Source organism: Falco rusticolus, chromosome 1, assembly GCF_015220075.1.
Source record: "Falco rusticolus isolate bFalRus1 chromosome 1, bFalRus1.pri, whole genome shotgun sequence".
In the NCBI taxonomy this organism is placed as follows: Eukaryota; Metazoa; Chordata; class Aves; order Falconiformes; family Falconidae; genus Falco; species Falco rusticolus.
Window position 1 is genome coordinate 28,467,819 of NC_051187.1, and position 24,187 is coordinate 28,492,005.

At 43.0% G+C, this 24,187-nt stretch overlaps 1 protein-coding gene across 5 annotated transcripts; it reads right to left on the reverse strand.

Moving 5' to 3' along the window:
* CHEK2 (checkpoint kinase 2) lies at positions 1–24,160 on the reverse strand. 5 transcript variants are annotated; one of them, XM_037375295.1, is made up of 16 exons: positions 24,118–24,160; positions 19,733–19,987; positions 19,067–19,191; positions 18,639–18,786; positions 17,769–17,859; positions 16,698–16,806; positions 14,827–14,880; positions 13,977–14,038; positions 13,372–13,471; positions 11,585–11,671; positions 10,622–10,785; positions 10,288–10,403; positions 8,896–8,981; positions 1,555–1,635; positions 855–940; positions 1–227 (listed from the first exon to the last, which is right to left on the reverse strand). In XM_037375295.1, the coding sequence occupies exons 2-16, from the start codon at positions 19,980–19,982 to the stop codon at positions 218–220; spliced, it is 1,569 nt and encodes a 522-aa protein (XP_037231192.1). In that variant the 5' UTR covers positions 19,983–19,987; positions 24,118–24,160; the 3' UTR covers positions 1–217. The 5 variants fall into 5 exon arrangements, 1 of the variants encoding a protein (XP_037231192.1); XR_005102253.1 differs by lacking the exons at positions 1–227; positions 855–940 and adding exons at positions 4,069–4,123; positions 5,264–5,371; XR_005102252.1 differs by lacking the exons at positions 1–227; positions 855–940 and adding exons at positions 4,069–4,123; positions 5,314–5,417.
* Positions 24,161–24,187: the final 27 nt, after the last annotated feature.

The window sequence follows — 24,187 nt, forward strand, 5'->3', positions numbered from 1 at the left end:
TTTAACCAGAAAATGCGTGTTTTAGAATAAAGTTACTAAATTGCTCCCCTTTAGTCAATAATGAAATTAATATCATTTAGTAAGAGGCACACAGTCGAAAATTTTCACTTAATGGACAAGCAATTAAAAACTGCTTATCTCTCGGTTCAATTCCTAGTTCTTGTCTGGCAGGAACTTACACATCTTCCTTACATCACTTGTTATCATTTCCTCTTACTCAGTCCATCCTAAGTGAAATAAACATAGTAAACACTTTTCAAGAAGAAACTGGTTAGAAACAACATGCAGATGGTAACTTTTGATTTGAAAGCCTTCAACCACTTCACAGATCACAACACTGTTGAGTCTGCCAGCCCAGTATTTAGTATTTAGCTTTAGCTGAACTCCTAAGTGCCTCAAGCTCCATCAGTAGTTTTACATCAGTATGTGTCCTCAGAAGTCTGTGGGCAGCATTTTGTGTCAGGTAATACTGTGTCTCAGGCAAAAGCTCAGCAAACCTAATATTCCTTTTTGATCTGTGAGGTCTAAGCACTATTTTCATGCCTACCCTAGAAACTGGAACAGAAGAAAGAGTGTAGGTGGTGATGAAGCTAGCCTAAAACTTTTTAGTGACTTAGAACACGCATTTTTCTCATACTCGCCTTGAGTCAGACAGCTGGATGGAATGGAACATGACTATTTGTGTAGATCCTCACACATACACAGCAGTCACTTCAGCCTTGCAAATTTATTTTTATTTAGCAATTGCATCTTCAACGGTTTTTCCATTATTAAGATTTTTCTTAAATAAAAATTCTGCTTTCTGTAAAAAACTTATCATTAACAAAGTCACTTTCTCTTTTTTTTTTTTTCACCTCATTTTCTGAAATGATGTAGAAGGAACAGCATGTTTAGAAGAGCCAGATTCTTCCTCATTTTCATGGAGACGCTTTCTGGTCGGCTAAAAGAAAGATACAGCAGGATGGCTACATGAAATCAGGTAAGACAGAGCCAAGCTGTTTTACTTGCTACAGAATTACAGATGTTGGATAAAGTCTCCTGTGACCAAAAAAACAGCATGACTAACAAATGTTTCTCTACCAAGATCTATCTAATTATATTTGATCCTTCTCATATAAGATTACTGCCCCCAGTTTCATCTTCCACTACTGTTTAAAATTCTCCTAATTAGCATCTGGTAATGAATGTCACAATAGCATCCTTTCTTTCTTTCTTTCCATTACTTTCAGTAATATGAGAATTTTTCCTTGAATACTTAAACATTGTGACTTGAATCCATCAAAACATACATGTTCAGCAATTCAATTTTAAATATATGAACAATTCTTTAAAGCCTAGGAGACTGTTTCTATACATTTAAACAAAGTGCCTTGCCAAAGCACAGAAGTGCTTTTCTATTCAGAAAGCAGAGATCATTAGAAGACTGCTACATACAGCCAAAATGCACATTTCTCTTAAGTTCTCAAAATTAATTGATTTTCTTATTATGGATTATTACTTCAAAATCTAGTTTATGCATCAAGTAGTAACCTTCACACAATCTGTTACACATACCATTTTTGATGTTTGAGGTGGATTCATACTGCCATGTGTCTGAGCAAGCAGCTGTTCAAATGTATTCTTCATATCCTCATCCTGTAAAAAAAGCCGTAACTCTAAGTAGTATATGGAATATTCAAGGGAAAAGCCTACACTTCGGCTAATGAAATGGATCAGCAATTAAAGAATGAATGGATAAAGGAGAAAAGGAGGTTCCCCCACTTCCCCCCACATAAACACCTTCCTAATACAGCTTCACCAAGAGCAAGTCCTGCCTGAGCAACCCCGTGGCCTTCTGTGACAGGGTGACTACATCAGTGGACACAGGAAGAGCTATGACATCGTCTGTCTGCACTTTTGTAAGGCCTTTGGCACAGTCCCCCACATCTTTCTCTCTAAATGGGAGACATCTGGATTTGGTGGATGGACTATTCGATGGATAAGGAATTGTCTGGATGGTCGCATCCAGGAGTAGTGGTCAATGGCTCAATGTCTGGATGGAGATCAGTGACGAGAGGTGTCCCTTAGGGGTCCAAATTGGGACTAGTACAGTTTACTGTCTTCACCAGCGACATAGGCAGTGGGATCAAGCGCACCCTCAGCACCTTTGCAGACCACACCAAGCTGAGTGGTGTGGTTGACATGCCTGAGGGATGGGATGCCAGCCAGAGGGACGTGGACAAACTTGAGAAGGAGGCCCATGTGAACCCTGTGAGGTTCATCAAGGCCAAGTGCAAGGTCCTGCATGTGCATTAGGGCAACCCCAGGTATCAATACAGGCTGGAGGATGAAGGAATGGAGAGCAGCTCTGTGGAGAAGGACCTGGGGGTATTGGTGAATGAAAAGCTGGCCATGAGCCAACAATCTGCACTCACAGCCCAGAAAGCCAACTGTATCCTGGGCTGCATCAAAAGCAGCGTGGCCAGCGGGTTGAGGGAGGTGATTCTCCCCCTCCACTCCACTGAGATCCCACCTGCAGTGCTGCATCCAGCTCTGGAATTCTCAGCACAGGAAAGAAATGGACCTGTTGGAGTGAGTCCGGAGGAGGCGACAAGGATGATCAGGGGCTGGAACACCTCTCCTATGAGGATAGGCTGAAAGAGTTGGGGTTGTTCAGCCTGGAGAAGAGTGGGCTCTGGGGAGACCTTAGAGCAGCCTTTCAGTACTTCAAGGGAACTTACGAGAAAGATGGGGACAGACTTTTTAATAGGGCTTGCCGCAATAGGACAAGGTGTAATGGTTTTAAACTAAAAGAGGGCAGATTTAGACTAGATAAAAGGAATTATTTTTTTTACCATGAGGGTGATGAAACACTGGCAGAGGCTTCCCAGAGAGGTGGTAGATGCCACATCCCTGGAACGGCTCAAGGCCAGGCTGGACAGGGCTCTAAGCAACCTGATCTAGTGAAAGATGTCCCTGCTTAAGGCAGGGGGAGTTGGACTAGGTGACCTTTAAAAGTCCCTTCCAACCCAAACCATTCTCTGATTCTATGATTCTAATACACAGCACAGCAGCATTTTGAGCAGGTGGTTTATGTACAGTGCTGGTAAGAAAAAGCAGTTCTATTTCATTCAAGAAACAGTTTCCCCTCAATAACCACTTAGCTAATACTAGTCATGCTAAAACTGAACTTGCAATATCATTCAACAAAGTGTAACAACACTGAAAGAACAGAACATACAGGCTAGACGTTTGTGCAGGTAATTAATTAGTCAGCCTTATCAGAAGAGGCCTCATCAGGACTTGGGGCCTGCTTTCACCAAAACAGAGTTAATTACTCTTGAAAAACAAGTATTTCCCTTACAGATTTACATTCTGTTCTCATAAGGACTTCCCTTTCTAACAGCATATTTTCATTTCCACTAGCTTAGCTTCATCAGTATCCCAAATTTGGGCAGTTTTCATTACCACTCCCCTGCCAAAAGCAAACCTGTTGTACACAGTAGGTACAGAAGAATCAAGTAAAACAAGTAAAACACCTATAGCCTAACAAAAAACACCCAACACCCCAACAACCAAAAAACCCACAAAACACCACTGAACACGCACACAAAACTTTAAAAAAATGCATTATCTTAAAAAGCATCCTTCAGTTATCCTTAACATAAGTAAGTCCGCAGAAACTATGAAACGTTGTAAATGGAAACATCTGGAAAGCAAATATTCAGAATCTGGCCATTTCACTGAAGTTTCCCTTTTGAAAACCCAAACAATTATCAACAAATATTGCATCTTTATAGAGCATTCATATCTCTGCAGAAGTTCACTGGATAACACCATTCATTCTCTGTTTACCCGAAGTGGTAAGCCAGAAGCTGAGATTAGCGGAGGGAAAGTGTCTGGGAGAGATGCATTGCAAAAGAAGAGGACTTATTAGTCTCTATCGTGCACAAACAGGCCTGGCTGCAGAAGCCTTAGGAGGAGGGAGGGATGGCACAGGGGAGGGAAAGGCAGCAGAGACTCTGCGTTAAAAACAGCTAGTTTAGCAGAAAGTCAGGCACATTTCAAAAGAAAAAGCTAGCATGTAACCTCATGCTGGTTCAGCTGCCAGTGAGCGGGGTGCTCTTGGTATATGCCAGGCAACCTCAGGGAACAGGAAATCAGTGTAAACAAGACATTTAGTTGACACAGTCTACTCTCTGTTTTAAAAAGAAAATCTCATTCTCTAGTTTCAGCTATTTCTCCTGCAGGAATTTTATTAGAATGGGTTGCTACAGATATCCTGCAAACCCTAAACTGGACTTCCAAACCTGAAATCAGGTCTTTAAACCTTTCCCAGGACTCAATGAAGTAGCTGCTCGTAGTAATTTAATACAGATCATTTCCTCTGGCTGAGCTTTGAACACTGACTGTGTTCACCAACTGAACAACTGATTTAGAACCAAAACCAGACATTTATTCTGAACAACTGACTGAAGCTAACAGGTTGTATAATTTTGTTTCATTATCACAGTAAAGACTGGGAAACTGAAAGAGAAGTGAATGGGGACATTCACTAATACAGACAATTAGAAATAAGGATCATCGAGCTCCTAAGGATTTCAAACATTTTAACTGTTTTTTTGTGTAAAGGCAGGGGAGGGGGTTCTTTTTCTAAGCTACGGAGTCTTGCAGTATCTCCTTTTTTTGGTTTAAGTATGTTTAAGCACTACAGAAAGGCTTTGATGTAAACATCCAGCTTATTTTATAAAGAACTGGAACTTGTCTTTCTTTTCTAGTGTCACCTGTTTTGACGGTGGGTACATTTGAGTTGATGGGTAAAAGAAGATAAATATTTTTCCATGTATATAACAGACACCTGAGGTTTTCTTCAGCATGCAACCAAACTAATCTCATCCCATTCAAAAGATCCCAGTGAAGTTTTCAGAGGCAATTGTTTATATGCCTTTGAAAAATGTTTTATCAAGTACCTGGCAAATACAGGTAAGAAGTCTCCACTGAGTAGTACTTTGGTTTAAGCAGCCCACTAAGTTTTAAAGTTTTAGATTTAGGCAAAGAATGGAGTAAACAGCACAGGTATTCAAAACAGTAATTTGAAAGTATTACTGGTTTAAAGAAAGCTGTAGAAATTAAGCTTTGTTTGGAGAACATGCTTACTTTTAATATCTTAAAAATCCTGTGGTGGACCCAAAATCATTAGAGAGGCCTAACAGGCATTAGCTGAACACATAAAGTATGCGTCTGTTGTGGTTTTTCCATACTAACTTTTGAAGACAATACTTACAGACAACACAAGAGGGAGTGGGGAGCCAGTAACTCCTTCTCACTACTCACAGTAACAGCATTCAAGGAGCTCTTTTGGTGGTAGTATTCACGTGTGTGATATCTAGAACTGAACATATCGGATGTTGGCCTTCCAAGCAGGCAGCATACATCACCTATAAACAACTGATACTCTTAGTAACAGCCCGTGAAGGGAAACAGTTTAAAGAATGGAATCTGAATGGTAGATGACATTTGGATTTGCGAGTATGATGCTTTCTGAAACTTTTTGTCCTGTCTTTGAAATTAAACATAACAGGAAGAGCTGTCCCTAAAGGGAGTATATAATCAAGATGCTAACAACTTGAGTTTACATACTGAAATATCTCAAATTCTTAGCTTGCCCAAATCACTGTCCTGTATTCCCCCTTTCCCACTACGCGTACCAGCGATTCTTACAATCAGTGTAGCACCATTTATCAGTAACATTTCCTGCTCAGAATTATAATCTAAATGCAAGAATGTACATCTGATTAACTCACTGTAGAAGTTATACACAAGACTACAGCAGTAAAAAACAGGAATGCCAGGAAGAATCTTCTGATGCCCAGCAGTATAATTAGGATGAGTTAATGACTTAAAAAGTCATCCAAATACATTTCTTGTCTTATGAAGCTGCCAGCTGTTGAGCACCAACCGATACTCCCTTGCTCCCACCCTGTTTATTATGCTCTTTAGCTAAGCATCTGAAACCAGACACTGCTCCCAGTGGGAGAATATCAATAGCATTATGCTCGGAATGAATAAATAGAACCCGTTGTGTGGCTCAGAGGTGGGCTGGGTGACTTTCTTCAGCCTCCTCAAGCAAAAATACCCAGGAAAGCTCACAGGCCCAGTGGTCACCTCTAGAGTGCCAAAATCAATAAAAGACCACCTAAAGACTACCTCTCACAAACCTATTTAAACTGTAACAGGAGGCTGGGAAACCATCACCTCTTACTCAGAGGGTTCCCAAACCAGTGATACTTACTCATACTCATCATAGTAAGAACACAGTAGTACTGGACACTTGCCAGAAACAAACTCTGCTGGATTCTGTATTGCCTGCCCACACAAACAAGATGAGGAAGTGGGACTCTGTTACAATGCTCAGAGGAAAAGGTCCATCCTATCAGAACCACAATCACACTTGGTCTCTAAAAAACACATCTTGATTCTCAGATGTTAAAGAGTTCTAAAGGTTGTCTCAGAAAGGATGCAGAAGCTGCTGGTTGTATTGAAAGAAGGCATTCAGCAGAGTACTCGATGCTTTTTTTTTTTGCAGTCCTCTCTGCAGGGACTAAAAACTTGAAAGCACAGACTAGCTACAGATGCAGATTGGGCTGTATTTTCTGAGAAAAAAAATCCAGAGATCCAGGATTTTCCATTAAATTCAGAGCAGGTCATGGAAGCATACAAAGGGTGTTGAAGCAGGACCAGAGTATGGAGAAGAGCAGCTTAATACCAGTATCCTTCAACAAAAATGAAGATAGAGAGGCCTGGCAACCTCTGCTGTTGAGCTGGCACCACACCTTCTAGCAGATGCCAATTGGCTGGTGTGAAAGAATTAGTGACAGAAAGGCTGGCATTAAATAGAGCAACAGACTTGCAGCTAGGTGGATGGCACAGCACAGAAGCAGGAAGATACCTATCACTTGTGCTTAACCACACCACCACTGATCTACAGTGCTGACCCAGGCAGATACTTGCAAGCTCTACCTACTCCAAGCCTCCCCACGAGGTGCTCACTGTTGGTATTTACCATTAGGACCACTGAAGTCCAGTTCTCTTAACATCAACATCAGTTTCATCTTCCTCCCACAAAGAAAACACAGCTGTTCCGATGGAAAGGCCAGAGATGACAGGACTGCAGGAGTCCTTACACCCTACTCAGCTAAAGGCGATAGGCTGGAACAGGACCTAGTTTAGCCTGACAGAACTCTTCAGTACCCTCTACAATGCCTATCAAATATGATCCAGTCAAACATCCATGGGGTAACCACAGAACAGTGAACATATGAACTGTGAAATTCCTTCTTTCAGCTGGACAGGTGGAAAAATCACAGAATCTGAGTCCTTCTCCCTTACCTGAATGCAGGTTACTGCAGAGTCATCAGCCATGAGATACTGCAGATTTAGTCTGAGAGGATGACATTACTTGGCAAGGACCTAAGCTGTTCTGAGCCACCTTTATATGACAATGTAACAAAGATCATGAGACAGAGAAAACAAAAAGCTCTCCTATACAAGTTCTTATGGCTGTTGCCAAGGATCCTGACACAGTCAGCAGTAAGACACATCATTCTAGCATGGGTCAGGCTGCATCAGGAGTAAAAAGTGAAAAGAGGGAAAATTTGTCAAGGCTGAGAAATGCCCTCAGCCTGTGCAGAGAGGGCCTAAGTTGTCATGTGAGCTGCAGGGCTGTTAGATAGTTAAGCCACAAAGACAATGCGTTACCCAGATAATAAAGAGCAAAGGCAACAGACACAAAACCAAGGATAGTGTGACCACTTTGGAGAAGAGATGAAGCTACTTTTTCTCCCTGGCAGAAGAGTGTGCGATGTGGCAAGGTAAAATGTACCTATGGATACCTCATGACAAAGTAGAGGGCAAAGGAGAAATCAAATTAAGCAAATCAAGCAGAGGTGTTCAGGGTGGGAAAAGGCACTGAACAGCATCAGGCAAGGCTACAAGACTACAAATAGCAAGAGCAACAGTTGCAAAGAACCCTGTGGCTGAAGGACCAAGAAAGCATACCAGGCCAAGAAGATAAACACATTGAAAAGCAACAGGGGGTCTAGCTGCTGTTGCAAGAGGAAAAGACAAGAACAGGAAAAGAAGAAAATCCGTGTGCTGCAGAGACAGCATTTACTTGTTGGGAAAGCAAGGACGCAACTCTGTTCTGTACACTGCAAAGAAGAGAAGGCTCCATCCCACAAAGGCTTTGACACACAACAAGGTGCTGCAAGATCGTCTTGCTTCCAACAAGGAAGCAGTCTGTTCAGAATGCTCACTCTGTTTGGTTTAGAGCTGTCCAACAGGAAAGTGGTGGCTACAGCATCTGTCATCCTACAGGTTGGGATCTGATGGCTCCTCTTACATGTCATTGACAATGCCAGTAAAACAAGTAATTCCTAAGCTTATGGCCTTTTCCTTCACTCTTCTCTTTCTGTAAGTTGGCAGCAGGATCTCTCTGGTCTTACAGCAGCCAGCAGAAACTGTATAGCCAGCTGGCAGAGGCGCAGCTCATGCCCGTAAGAAGCATGAAATGCAGTTGCTCTTCTGTTGGCTACTGTCAGAGACAACCTATGGACAGGCAGACTTAAGCTCTGAATTAAGGTAACAGTTGCTATTCCCTTGAAGCTAAAGAATTGAAGCTCTCGTTGCCCATCACTGTATCCCTTTTACAGTGTTCTCCACAGAAGTGGATCAGGCACCATTACATCACTGGTGATCAGAGCAGCCAGCGTTCCCCTGCTTCCTTGCAGAAGTAAATTACACTGTATCAACAAAACCTCCCAATATTCAGGCTACTGAACTGCCTTTGACTTCACATCAAGAATATCCCCAGAACAACCCATCTGTGCTGCACTTCAGTTAAGACTCAGTTCCTACCTGAAGCCAAGGATGCTCTAAGGCCTCCTCTGTTTTAAGACGTTTGCTTGGATCCACTACTAACAGCTTCTTCACAAGATCCAGAGCTAAGATAATAAAAAAAGTTGGTTGGCATATGATCAGTAAATTCATTACCTGAAAATAAGTTCTGCAATATGCATACACCAAAGCTATGCGCAATGGTGTGTCTTACAACACTTCAGAACAATGCCCAAAAATACTGGCTGGGCAGATCGCTTTTCTTTTTTCTATGCACAGGGAGGGCTGCAGACTGTAACCATTTTCCTTCACATACACATGATTCAACACCTCCCAGTGTGCCAAAATTACCAGCAGATATACTGGGCATGTCCACAATTTATGTTCTAAGCATGAACGGGAAGTTCAGTGTTTTCCTAAAAGCTTCAGTATTACTGCAGCCAAGCAAAGACAGCTTAATTTAGTTTCCTGGTTTACAGTGTCTTAGAAAGCAGATTATCCATCTGGGAAGATGGAAGAGTCAAGACATACACACGCATGTTCAACGTTACATATTTTCTTCAGAAACTGCTTAATAGACACTGTGAAAAACACGGTATTTAAAGAAATTTTGGCAAGATTTACTTTTCATTGCACTGCATTATTCTGTTGTACATACCATCAGGAATATGTATGACATTAACATAATTTCCATTCTCATATGTCTGACTTATTATTGAATAAGCTTCAAATAATTCAGGAAGGAGTTATATTTGGTAAAGTTATCAGAAAAAGAATGATCACATCATTGATTAGAAACTCCTCTGCATGTACAAAGGAGTATCCAAGGCAAACACTACAATTATTTTGTGCACAAGAAAAGCATGCAGACAGTAACAACCATTTTTGTTTGCTATGCAAAAACTCAAATAGTTTTGCAGGCTACTTAGCTTAGAGTGGGCCATACTTCATAGCCAATTCCACAAATGTGGCTGATATTTTAAGCTCAAAGACCAGCACCATGAAATTATTCTTAACATTTCTCTCTCAGAATTCTAACTCATATCCCTTAAATCCCTGGCATTTTTTGTTCAACATTTGAAGAGTCTTTGAGCAGGGCAAAGTCTGTAGACCAGCTTGATAAAATCGGAAGAAAAAGCGAAAAGAGGGAAAATAGACATATGTCCTCACAAACTCTGTACTTCTGTAGTTAACGAAGCTAAATATTACTAAGAAATCTCTTTAATGAAAATATATCTGCTCTTTCCAATGTTTCAACTTTGAACTTAAAAAAACCAAAACATTTTAAGAGACTACTTTAAGAACTAAACATATCAACATGCAATGTGCCATACAGCTGAAAGGAAGTTAAAGGAAAACAAAAACTACAAGAAAAGAGCTAGCTATTCTACTACCCCCGTAATGGAGTCATACCCATGTCTGATACATGCTTCCATTCTTTTGGAATGAACGTGTATTCTCCACGAGTGATTTGATCTTTCAGAGATAGCCGAGTATTTTGCTCATTAAATGGTGGATATCCACACAAGCTATATAAAAGAAGAAAACAAGTTAAAACACAGATTTTGTCATAGTGACTGAAACACTAAAATCACACATTTTAAAGCATCTGCTATCATAGCGTCTTTTAGATGTATATAGTTTTAAACACATTTTTGCTTCCTAATAAAGATCATGAGGTTTCCAAATCTCGAGCCATGTATGTTAATGACTGCCCAATGAAGGTAGCATCTACACAATCTCTTACCATACAAAAAGAATAACTCCTAAACTCCAGCAGTCCACAGCTCGGCTGTATCCAGCAGTCCCAAGTGAACTTAGAACCTCAGGAGCAAGGTACGTGGGAGTACCACATAATGTTTTCATAAGAGAAGTTTCTCCAAGAATCTTGGATTGTCCAAAATCTGTAATCTTGTATTTAAAAATGGTAATGCATTACATATTAGGATTGATTGTACTAGAACATATCATACTGTCAACATACATCAGGAGGTTACATTAAGTTTCTTCCTTCCAAGTCAGTTCCAGTACATGACTATGCAAAATTTACTCCTAACACTATTAAGTATTCAGCAAACAACTAAGAACAGGAGAGGAGGAGTAGAGAGAAATATGAGACAGGATCACACTTTACACCAACAAAAAGTACTCTCAGATTTGTATGTAAATAGACAGCCAAAGAATAAAGGACCTGTAACTTATTGGAACAGATTACTTGCAAAATCAGCAGTTTAGAATGCAAATTTATTCAATGCTTTATCTTGGGAAAACAACCCAACAAAACAAAACCACCCACAAAAAAAACCCAGCTCTACCCTCTCTGCCCTCTGCCCCCCCCCAAAAAAGAACACAAAAAAAATCACAGCAATGAAAAAACCTGTCACCATACAGCCTGGATATTTGTGGAAATGCTGTCTGTAGTTGAAGAATTTAGATTTTATTGAGAAAAAAAAATTCAGCATTTGAAGTTGTATACTCAATTAAATGCTACATAAGCACAACACTTCTCAGTTGTTCTTAGGTAAGTGTATGGGTTGAAACATCCACAAAAATAAAACTAAAATTATTTTAAAAACCCTCAATGTTTTAAGTTACTTCATAGTTTGAGTAATTGCGTAATTTTTTCCTGTGTTCAACTAAACATTGAGAAGAATGGGAAGGAATACTCCCAAATTTCTAAATGAACAAGAAGAAATGTAAGTTTCCTTACCTTTATAAGACATGTCTCTTCAGAAGATGAAAGTAGCACATTCTCTGGCTTTAGATCGCGGTGTATAATTCCATTGTCATGGAGATACTAGACATATTCAGATATATAATCAAAGAAAAACAGACTACCAACTTTTTAAAAATGTAAGCTTTCCAATTTTTCATGTAGCAATAGCAGTATAACTGAAATGGTTGTGCAAGAAGCATGCATGCATGTGAAGCTACATAGCTTATGACACTTAAAAAAAAAAAACCACAAACAAACAAACCCAACCACCCCAACCTTAGAAACCATTATGCTTCAAATGCCAAATCTCAATGCAAGCACAGCATGTAGACCGGGAAGGCGTTCCATCCTTCCCATTCTGGAAAGCTAGACTTCTTTCTTCATGTCCGCAAAAGCAACAGCACTAAGGAAAACCAAAGTTCTATGCTGCCTTTGTAGGAACTCTGGTTTTCCATACGTCTCTTCTTTCTTTTAGTCATTATTATTGTGTGACCATACCCTCTTAAATACGAGTCCAAGTTTCAGTTTGCAGAGACAGTTAAGTTCACAATGCCACAACAGTCCTCACACTGGTGAGTAATAGCAGACAGATTTAAAAAATACCTCAGTCATCAAAGAACTGGAGGCTGAAAAAGGGTTCAAAAACTTGATAATATAACTAGGAAAACTGGGCAAGGATGAGATAGAAGATCAACGTCAGGTTAAATACACAAAGGATTTTGGAAAAAGTTAAGTTTCTTGAGGCAAGTGTAGACTTGTTCCCTTATCTGTAGTTCTGAAGCCTACATGTGGGTCTGCTACCCAGTTTTCTACTGACTCCAAATCTGAGAACAGACTTCTGGCTTCATTAGGAGAGCATTTCACAGCAAGCAAGAATCAAAGTTCAGTCATAAATGACTGGCATATTAAGATACAACAAAGTCTGTGTTAAAACTAGGAACAACTGATTCTAACATTATAATAAGTAGTACAAAATACATACTAGAGATGTCTTCACATTTACACTAAAGGGAAGCTTTTCTTTAGTATATCTAAAAACATCGTATCATTATGAAGCAGAAGGTAATGACACCGCTTTTATTACATGACTGGCCGTCTCAAAAATGAGAATTGGGGAAAAATACAATAGTTTACTCACTAATGAGGGAAATAGTTCTAGGTTTATTATTTATTAATACCTACTACAGAACAACTATTAAGTTTCTGGTTTTGGCAATTGCAAGATATTAAAACTGAGCCAAAAGAAAGAAGGAAAATAATTGATCTGAAAGCATAGTCAGGTCCAGACAATTAAGTAGAGGTAGAAAACAATCTTGCAGGTGTTACTAATGAAACATGCTTACTTACCATTTCATGAATTTAGAAGAAATTTATCTAAGGACCCAATATTTAGTATTTCAGACCTATTAAAAGTAGTCTTGAAGTCAGTTGTCTACTGAACTGAAATGCTTATTCAGGAGCGCATAGTAAATCATCTGACCACTAATTTTTTTGAAGCCTGCTACACTGATGACTCTGCCCACACACTGCTAGAAGTCTCACAATAATCCTGCCACCAGTGAGCACAGCCTGTAGTATTACGTTCGTCCCTGTTTATAGTAAGAGTGTTTGAATGTTCTTTGGCTGCACTGAGGTGAAGAATTTTGTTAAAGTATCCTATGAAAAGCACTGTGTTGATTGCTTGCACAGATTTCAGAAGTGACAAATGACAAAAAAATTTCTTCTGACTGACATTCATATGCATAACTGTATTTTTCTGGGAAGAATTCATGATTATGTACCTTTACAGCCAACAGCATCTGATAAAAATACAACTTGCAGGTAGCTTCTTTCATCTTGATTGGCCTTGACACTCTGTCATACAATTCTCCTCCTTCCATCCTAAAACAAATGCAGGTGTTAAATATATTCAGGTCAATATATTACTTCCTAAAGTTTCATCTCATTAAACAAGAGAGAGACCAAAACATCTGGCTATTTTGGCTACAGAGAAGGAATATATTTCCGAAAATGAGTGAGCAATGTTGTAAGCACAGCACACACTGCTGAATTAGACCTAATCTCCCAAGTCTGCATTGGGCATTGCTGCAAGAGTTTTGATCAGCCTCCTCTTAGGACTCAAAATCAAAACAGTGGCAGCAATCCACAACAGGAGCATAGTGGGTAGCTATCCAGGCACTAAGTGCCTTCACACCATTGAAGGATTACTCACCTGGTTATCCTAGTTCCTAATTTTACAGAGGTTTCAGAGAGCAGTGGAAGCCAGCAAAAGAAAAAACAGAACAAACGAACCCCCACACACACACCGAGTTCAGAACTAGACACATGCTCTGCGGCTATGAAAAACATTTCATTTTATGCATTTACTTTCAAACAGGTAACTTACAATTCCAAAACAATGTAGTAATCCTCTGCTTCAAAGAAGTTTTTGATCTTGATTAAACAAGGCTAATAAAAAAGGGAACACAAATGGACACACAGAAAAAGGTAGAATCATTTGTAAAAACTGACATTATCAACAGTTTATCATCCTAAAGTTCCTATTTCAGTATGATTTCAACCATGCCAGTTAAACTAACACTTAGAACAACCAACTAGCACCCCAGGCTTTGGCAAACACTTAATATTCAAGTGTGTTGTCTTCTCCCCTGTACCTACACACACAAAACCATTCAACTCTTGCACTGAGTACAGCTCAACAAGCACCCTTATTTTTTCCAGCTGTGAGTTACCATACCCTCAGTGTTTTCTTTATATGCAATAGTACATTGGGAAGCAAGGGCAAGTTCATTAAGCTATACAAACTTTCTACTTAAGGAAGTAAAAGAAATGCCTTTTGCGGGGAAGGGGGGGTGAGGAGGGGAAGCAGGAAAAAGAGGGGATACAAATTCAAGAAATTGCCAGTGGAATCATTATATTTGGTTATCTGGCAGTATTTACAAAAACACGCATCAAGGAAAGATTTCAACAACAGTGTTTCAGGTTGAAACTTCTGTGAAGTTTCTTCTCAGATTTACATCTCTGTTACTCAAGGTTTTAAAGCCTCCAATCTGCAAAGATACAGTATACTTAAAAGGAGAAAAAAAGGAGCACTCAATAGACTTATTTACAGGAAAAATTACATGCATCCTTTAACATTTCCTAAAGAGATAAAATTTAATTACTACACTAAGGTCAGTGAACTACAGAAGTACAGTGGGCAGCAAAAAGGAATAACAATGTACAGTAACACTCACATGATCTATTTTCTTCAGAATTTCAATTTCCGTATTGATATTAAAAGCTGGGTTCTATCAAAAGAATCAAGTATCATATTGGGTAAGACAGTGTGTTCTGGAATAAGACACATTAGAAGTAAGACAGTACCAGAAGAGCCATCATTCCATGTCCCTTGCTACTTTAATTGACCATAACATATAATCTTTTTCCATAAACTGATCAGGTGCCTTCAGTGAAGTAAATGAACAGTCTGCTGTCACTAGCTGTACCAAGATACTGCTCCAGACATGTAATTTCACTGCAGGTTAGAAATCTCCACCTAATTTCCAAACTAAAAAATTTAAAAATCTTGGCAAGTATGTATCAATATTGTCCTTTAAACAGCTTTCCTCCCTCCAAGATGCTTTCCATATGGGCTAACCCTAAAATTAAATGCTATTCTCATCTAGCCTTTATTTTGCAAGATAACATGAAGAGATTCTTTTAATCTGTGGCTTAGGCTCAACTCATGAAATTAACCCAGCGGGGTTTTTTTCGTTCTTCTTCCAATCCAAATCAATTGTCTTTGAACACACACGATCAAATCCATATACAACATTCCAGAACCAGTCCTATCTCTCTTTTGTACGATGGCATTTCTTAATAATTATAACTGGTAACAGCATCTCTTAATCCATATTAGAAGTGTTCCAAAATTACATTTTGCAATTTTCAGTCACAATGATGTCACATATTCATCTGCAAATAAGTATATCTACCTCCTCCTCTGAACTAGAAAAGTGCAGATTACAGCAAAAATTGTCGCTGATCTTGAAGCACACAATCTTGCACCATTAAACATTATCCAACATCTGTTACTCCAGCATACAAAAGTAGCAGTTCTTCATACATGATACTGCAACCTTCCTTTCCATCAACAGAGACTTTGAGTCAGTGCCAAAGAGCTGAATTAGTATATTCCCACTTTTTGTGCCACGATCTTTAAATGTAATAGTCCAGAAGACTAATCTCAAGACAAATTCTCAAAATTTCCACTAGTAACTAATTCTGCTCTCACTGAAGCCTCTGGGCATCCTTTCCTCAGCCACCTTTCCACCTTAGAATTTATGTCTTTACAAAAATATTTCCCAGATCGAGCAGTAGTTTCCTATAAGGTACACGATGAAACACTTTGTCAGTTTGGACAAATTCTGTATATCATATCTGTGCTCTGAAGTCCATTTTCTCATCAATGAAATTAATAAGGTTAATCCAACCTGATTCAACTTTAGTAAATCCACAGCAGCACAACTTACATAACTCCTTCTTCCGTGCACTTTTGCCTCTAACTGTACTTTTCTTCAAAGTTTATCCTATACCCTTCTATAACATTAAAGTTAGAGTAATAGATAGGAAGTTGCTTGGGTCTCTTTCTCATGTTGGAGTAAAGCCACTTGGCTTGTTCTTCTCCTTCAAATTCAGGCTTCTGCTACAAGACTAGACACATGAAATCATACAATTTTATTAAAAAGTATTATGATGGAGAATACAACAAAATTAGCAGAGTTTGTAAATTTTTGGTCAGACTCTGCTGGTTATGATGTTCCCATCTGATGCATTTTAGGAGATAAACCCCACAAGACTCCCCACCACCTTTTGTATATATCACATTAACAAACAGTCCTAAATTATGAACATAATGCAACATGGTCAAAGAATAAAAGCAAGCATTTTCTACAGAATTCTATAGATTCTGTAAGATCAAAAGGCATTTTGAAATTACATACAGAAGACATTAAGTAAGAAAACCCTCTGTAGCTGAAGAGAGCTGGGGAGTCAGAGTGGTTACCAAATATTTCAAGACCACTGCAAGATGGCCAAAAACAGACAAACCAACCAAAATACTTACTGCCTCTCTAATACCACTTGCCATGAACTTCCGCTTATTGATTATCTTTACCGCAACTTTGTTACAAGTGCTCTTCTCAAATGCCAGTTTGACTTCTCCACAGGCACCACTAAGGTAAAAGCACAGCTATGTTAATGCTTACAAATACTTTTCAAAAATCCGCTTAACAAGTATAGACAAATGAAATGAAAGCACTGGATTACACACAGTTTGAGGGTGCTGCTTTCCAACTTTCCAACATGAATATGGCATGTTGTCAAAACTTTCTCAGATAGCATTCAATAGTTAGGAAGTCTATTTAAATAGCAAGTGATCCCAAGGGCCACCCATTCAAAAATGCAGGAGTAAATATTTAAAGCAACTGATCTGTTTGTACACGGTACCAGTGAATATCAAGGACAAGCTCTGTCAGCATTTCCATCACAAAACTGCATTTAAGAGAAGACAACCTACTGAAGAGTTCTATCAGCACCAGGCTGCATAAATCTGAAGAACAGGTATGACAATACTTCTATTTTTACTAAGTAGTGATTTTATTACAAAAAGAGATCCTTGTATTTTGCACTTGGATTTGTTTCCTCTTTAACCATTCTTGTCCAAATTCTTCACTGACCATCTTTTTCCAAAAGATAAAAAAGTAGCCTCCACCTAAGATAGCCTCTCTTTTTCCCAACAACAGTTCTTTCCCCTTCTGTATCAACACTGATTGTAGAAAGCTATATTCTGACATAAAGCTCTTCCTTCTACTTCCAATAACTGAGTAAATTAATATACAATTGAAAACTTGTCAAAAATCTACAGACCTTATTCTCTTCCAGAGAAAAAAACCAACAAACTGGGTTTCACAACTAATGGTAGATTACAAACCCCAAGCCAATTATAGGAATAAAGCCAAAATTCCTGTTTAAGCTGTTGTAAAGAACAGGTTTGCTCAGGTGTTATCACTCATTCTTTTCTTTTTTTTTTTTTTTTTAAACAGCAGCTCAATTAACAGTAGTAATCATTCCAGCACAAGGTACTGAAAACGGTAACAAAATCAATGCTTAATACTGCAGAAAGAATGATGCTTACCTTCCCAGAGTCTTTGACATGATGTATTTCTCTCTGAGTTCTCTAGGGAACACCAGCTGATCATCCACCGTAAGATCAGAAAATACAAACACTAGGAAGATGAGTGGAAATCATTTTCCTGTTATTAACTTTAAAATTTTGTTGTAATAAACAACTGTGCTTCCTGAGCTTTTATAGTCAACAACGTAACTAAGAAAATGCTGCCTGCTAGAAGAAAAACATAAATATATAAAAAGTTAATTGATGCTATAAATGACATCAGCTATTGGGTTAGGTAGGTGATCTTATTACTGAAAAAGACATCTTTGGTATTAACTTCACAACAGAGCTTGATCGATTAACACTATGTTTCAGGACGAAATAGGTAAGATTTCTGATGTCACAGCAGGGAACAAAGAGAAGTGACAATCAGGATGACAGCATCTTAGTGGGAAAGCAAAGATAAAGAAACAAACCCCCAAACCTGCTAATTTTTAAGAGGGTTTTTTAATTATTATGCAGCACCAGTAAGTACTTGGGATTTTTTCAACTTCCCTTGAATAGTCCGTTTCCCCTGTTCCCACCCACACAGTCACAGCTACTCAAGCACAAAAATGTTTCAAAACCAGGAAAACAACAATCAAAGTTTATACTCTAGTAAGGTGATTCCTGACGCAGCTTCTTCTAAATTTTCTTCTTTTTTTCCCATTTTTTTCTAGGGTTGAGGTGGATATGGGTAGTTTTTATTCAAGTACTAAAACATCGATTCATAGCTGTATTTTAACAGCACACATGAAGAAGCTCAGTTTGCAAGAAACATACTCAAATCACTGCAGAAACGCGCTCTTGGTCAACACATAAAGAAACTACTTATGTTATAGCACATTTTACCCTTATTAGTCTGTATAGACAGTGCAATTTCAGAGTTGTGAGTCAGTGGAAGCTTCTTCCCTTTTCCAATGAGCTCTCTATTAACAAAAGTTCCATTTGCGCTGTGGTCTTCAATGTAGGCAACATAGGAATTTTTTGGACCCATTTCCTCAAAGAGAAAAAAAACCGGGAAAGATAAGAGCAGGGGAAAAATTACTTTACTGTAAAGATATGACAGACTATAGAAATTCACTATTGTTGGCTCAGGAAATCAGACTACTGAGGTTATTTCATAGACCCCGATAATGGAGCATTGCCAAGAGTCTTATTAAGGGAAGCAACAGTGAAGGTACTTAAACTTTGAATTATTTAGCATCCACCCCCACCAAAGACAATCTTTTTCAATTATGCCAAGATAGAAAAAGAGAGTTAACCTGCTTAGCACCTACCCTGAAAATTCGGAAATGCTTCTTGCTATAGTTTTGGTAGAAGCCAGTCTCAGACAAGCCTAGCTTAGAAAAACTATAATCACAGCTTTTGTCTCTTCCAAACCAGTATTCATCATTCACACAGTCTGCAGAGAAAGCGGAAGTAAAGCAGAGAGAAAACATAAAATTGCAGGAAGTTATTAACTGTGGCACTACAGAATGATGCCAAAGGGTAGTGAACAGGATAACAAAGACGAGATTCTTCCTACACAATCAAGTTTATTTGTCTTAATTCAGACAAAGCACCATGCACTATCAACACCTTGTACCATATTTTAGTAATTTTACCCTCTTCAGTAATAGTTGAGTTTTCAGTTCACCTTCAGCAATACTGAGACTCATATGATATATAAACAAAATGCATTATGAAATGGAAAAATGAAGCAATTAACGAAGAATATGAATACCTCAGAACTCCTCTAAGTCTATGGAAGCTGTGTATCTGGGTACTCAGTGTGAACACAGGGATGTAGCATGGTACAACATCACTGCAAAAGTTGCAGGTTTGTACTTAAATTTGCTTGTACTTAATTTGAAAATGAAAAGACGCTGCTCTCTACCAAGCTACTCAAAACTTCTCTGAGGTACTACAAATGAACCAAGGGTCTTATTACAGTATGCACATACCACAATTGCTGAAACCTTTTCCAAGCGCGAAGAGTCGACCCCAAGGCTGAGGAACAAGTTCTTCAGATTCCTGGTCCTCGGGGATCGATGGAAGCTCCTGAGTGGGAACAGTGTCCAAAGAACTGACGGTGCCAGAACTTGAGGAAGACTGACTAGCACTCTGTGACCCACTGGAAGAGGAACTGGTACCACTTTGTGACTGTTGAGCACCTTGAGACTGCTGCGCTTCACTTCCAGTCTCTCGAGACATGTTGGCTTCAAAGAGAATGTTAAATAAAAACAATTACTACAGCAAAGCAAAACTGACACACCATACTATTAATGTCCATGTCTGTTCTCAGTCTTCAAAGCAAAACTTTCCAGGAAAGCATGCATGTGTGCATTACATGTAAATCCCCAAGCATTTTGCAAACCATGATGGTTTTCCTTTTGAAAAAGCACGTGGTACTCCCTCTACTGGTTCCAAAACAACAGTTAAATCTTATCCCCAGATTTTCACTCGAGCTCTTCAGGGCTCACGCTTTATTTCCCCAACGCATGTGCAGCATGCTCTGACGAATCATCCCCACACAAAGCAGTAACCATTGCAGCTCTCCAGGCACAAAGGGAAACACAGAACAAGGAAAACTACGAACTACAAAACGATGTTTTCTTGATGCTGAAAGTGCCCAAGAGATTTATCGCGTCTATACATAATTGATGTACAAAACTGCTACTCAAAGATACACACCGTACCCCTAGCAGCGGCTATCAAAGACAGCAGCAAGAAAAGGCAACAAACAGCACCTACCTGCCCTGTCAAGCCAGGGGAATTTGCAACTCCGTCGTGCCTTCCTCCCCACCTTAAACAACCTACTGGCCAGCTCATCTTTATAGCTGGCTTTCTCCAACAGCATCTGTGTTCATCCTGCCAGGGGGCTACTATAATGTCCGTGAGCCTTTCCAGGGTCCCTGCCATCCACTGGGATCACCTGCACTTACCTATCTGCTTGCTTCCTTGGTTTACCAGTGTATCTTGTTTTTCAAGCTGGTTGCCATACAGCTCAATGTATAACCCAGACTAATTCAAATCTCCTTGCCAGGTTGCCACCTTTCATTATTAGCCATAAAAACATAACAGCCTCCTCTTTACTTTCTGTGTCACTTTTTTTACAGAGGTGTTCAGAAATGCAGGCAAGTCCAACAAACACAGCCCCGACAGCGTGGCGTCCATCACAGCAGCTGCTTCACTCAAGTGCTGAGGCACAGCTGCCCACAGAGGGAATAGAATCATAGAATCCTTTAGGCTGGAAAAGACCTTTAAGATCACCAAGTCCAACCCTTACCCCAGCACTGCCCAGCCCACCACTAAACCATGTCCCCAAACGCCACATCTACACATCTTTTTAAATACCCTCGGGGATGGTGACTCCACCACCTCCCTGGGCAGCCTGTTCCAATGCCTGACCACCCTTTCGGTGAGGAAATGTTTCTGAAGACCCAACCTAACCCGCCCCTGGTGCAGCTTCAGGCCGTTTCCCCTTGTCCTGGCCCTTGTCACTTGGGAGCAGAGACCGACCCCCGCGGCCTACAGCCCCTGTCGGGCAGCTGTAGGGAGCCATCGGCCCCCCCGGAGCCCCCTCCTCCCCAGGCTGAACCCCCCCGGCTCCCCCCGCCACCCCCCACAGGGCTTGTGCCCAGCCCCTGCCCCAGCCCCTGCCCGTCCCTGGACACGCTCCAGCCCCTCGGGGTCTGTCCTGTACCAGGGCCCGAACCTGAGCCCAGGGCTCGAGCTGCGGCCCCCCCAGTGCCCAGCGCAGGGGGACAGTCACTGCCCCGGCCCTGCTGGCCACGCTGTTTCAGACACAAGCCAGGGGGCTGCTGGCCCCCTTGGCCACCTGGGCACATGGGGGGCTCATGCCCAGCCGGCTCTGACCAGCCCCCCCGGCCCTTTCCCGCCGGGCAGCCCCCAGCCCCCCGCCCGCAGCTCCTGGGGCTGGTGTGACCCCCGGGCAGGGCCCAGCCTGCCCAGCCCCCCTGCAGCCCCTGCCCCCCGGCACGGCAACGCTCCCCCAGCTGGGCGTCCTCTCAGACTCACTGAGGGGGCACTCGATCCCCTCACCCAGATCATCGATAAAGACATTAAACAGGACTGGCCCCAGCACTGAGCCCTGGGGACACCCCGTGTGCCCAGCACCAGCAGGATGTGACTCCACCCACCGCCGCTCTCTGGCTCGGCCAGCCCAGCGCGGGGGCCCCCCGGCCCAGCCAGGAGCAGCCAGTTTCTCCAGGAGATGCTGTGGGAGACGGTGTCCAAGGCTTCAGTGAGGCCCAGGCAGAGACCAGCCACAGCCTTTCCCTCAGCTGCCAGGCAGGTCACCTTGTCACAGCAGATCAGTCCCTCCGGCAGGACCTGCCTTCCATAACCCCACACTGGCTGGGCCTGACCCCCAGCTGTCCCGACATGCCGCATGATGGCCATCAGGGTGATCTGCTCCATCATCACCCACCTTCCCCATGACGGCCATCAGGGTGATCTGCTCCATCATCACCCACCTTCCCCATGATGGCCATCAGGGTGATCTGCTCCACCACCCACCTTCCCCGTGATGGCCATCAGGGTGATCTGCTCCATCACCACCCACCTTCCCCGTGATGGCCATCAGGGTGATCTGCTCCATCACCACCCACCTTCCCCGTGATGGCCATCAGGGTGATCTGCTCCATCACCACCCACCTTCCCCGTGATGGCCATCAGGGTGATCTGCTCCATCACCACCCACCTTCCCCGTGATGGCCATCAGGGTGATCTGCTCCATCACCACCCACCTTCCCCGTGATGGCCATCAGGGTGATCTGCTCCACCACCCACCTTCCCCGTGATGGCCATCAGGGTGATCTGCTCCACCACCCACCTTCCCCGTGATGGCCATCAGGGTGATCTGCTCCATCACCCACCTTCCCCGTGATGGCCATCAGGGTGATCTGCTCCATCACCTTTCCCGTGATGGCCATCAGGGTGATCTGCTCCATCACCTTCCCCGTGATGGCCATCAGGGTGATCTGCTCCATCACCTTCCCCGTGATGGCCATCAGGGTGATCTGCTCCATCACCCACCTTCCCCGTGATGGCCATCAGGGTGATCTGCTCCATCACCCACCTTCCCCGTGATGGCCATCAGGGTGATCTGCTCCATCACCCACCTTCCCCGTGATGGCCATCAGGGTGATCTGCTCCATCACCCACCTTCCCCGTGATGGCCATCAGGGTGATCTGCTCCATCACCCACCTTCCCCGTGATGGCCATCAGGGTGATCTGCTCCATCACCTTCACCGTGATGGCCATCAGGGTGATCTGCTCCACCACCTTTCCCGGCACCCAGGCCAGGCTGACAGGGCCACAGCTCCCGGATCCTCCTTCCAACCCTTGCTGTAGATGGTGTCACACTGGCTGACCCCCGTCTGCTGGGCCTCCCCAGTTTGCCAGGGCTGTTGGTCGATGATGGACAGTGGCTCGGTGAGCACTTCCACCAGCTCCCTCAGCACCCTCGGCTGGGTCCCATCCAGCCCCACAGACCTGGCTGTGTCTGAGTGGAGCAGCAGGTCGCTGGCCATTTCCCCTTGGGTTACGGGGGCTTCATTCTGCTCCCGCTCCCTGCCTTCCAGCCAGGGCGCTGGGTGCCCAGAGAACAACTCGTCTTGCTATCAAAGACTGAGGCAAAGGCGGCATGAAGTACCTCAGCCTTTGGCGCCGTTTCCCCCCGCACCCCACACAGGACCGAGGGGCCCTGATCCTCCTGCTCCTGAGGCGTCCACAGGAGCGTTCCACACCGCCCGGGCCGGCACCAGCCAAGCCAAGTCCCAGCCGGGCTCTGGCCCTTCTGGTGTTTCCCCCGGCACAGCCTCGCACCGCTGCAGCCCCCGGCCCGCTCCCCTCGACCATAAGCCCCCCGGCCCCCGGCCAGGCCCCGCTGCTCGGCAGCCTCCCGCGCTCCGGGCCGCCCCGGCGGGCAGGGTCGAGCCCCGGGCCCCGGACGTTTCCGCGCCTGCGGGGAGCGGCGCGGCTGAAGAGGGAGCAGGGGCAGGGTCAGGGACAGGGGCTGGGGCAGGACCCCCGGCGGAGGGGACCGGCCGTTGGCACCGTCTGCCTGCGCCCAGCCCGCCGCGCCGCTGCCACCGGCTGAGGTGCCAAGGGGCCGATATCCAGCCGCGGCGCGGGCGGGGTGGGGGAGGGAGCACCGCCCTCAGCACCGCCCCCCCCCCCGCTCCGCAGCGCCCCCGGCCGCCCCGACCCTGCACTGCAGCCCCGCAGCGCCCCCCGCCGCCCCGACCCTGCACTGCAGCCCCGCAGCGCCCCCCGCCGCCCCGCCCCAGCACTGCAGCCCCGTGGGCTGCGCGACCTCACCGGAAAGGCGGCGGGGCCGGCCCGTAGCGACCGATACCCTCGGGGCGGGGCGGGGCGGGGCGGGGCGAGG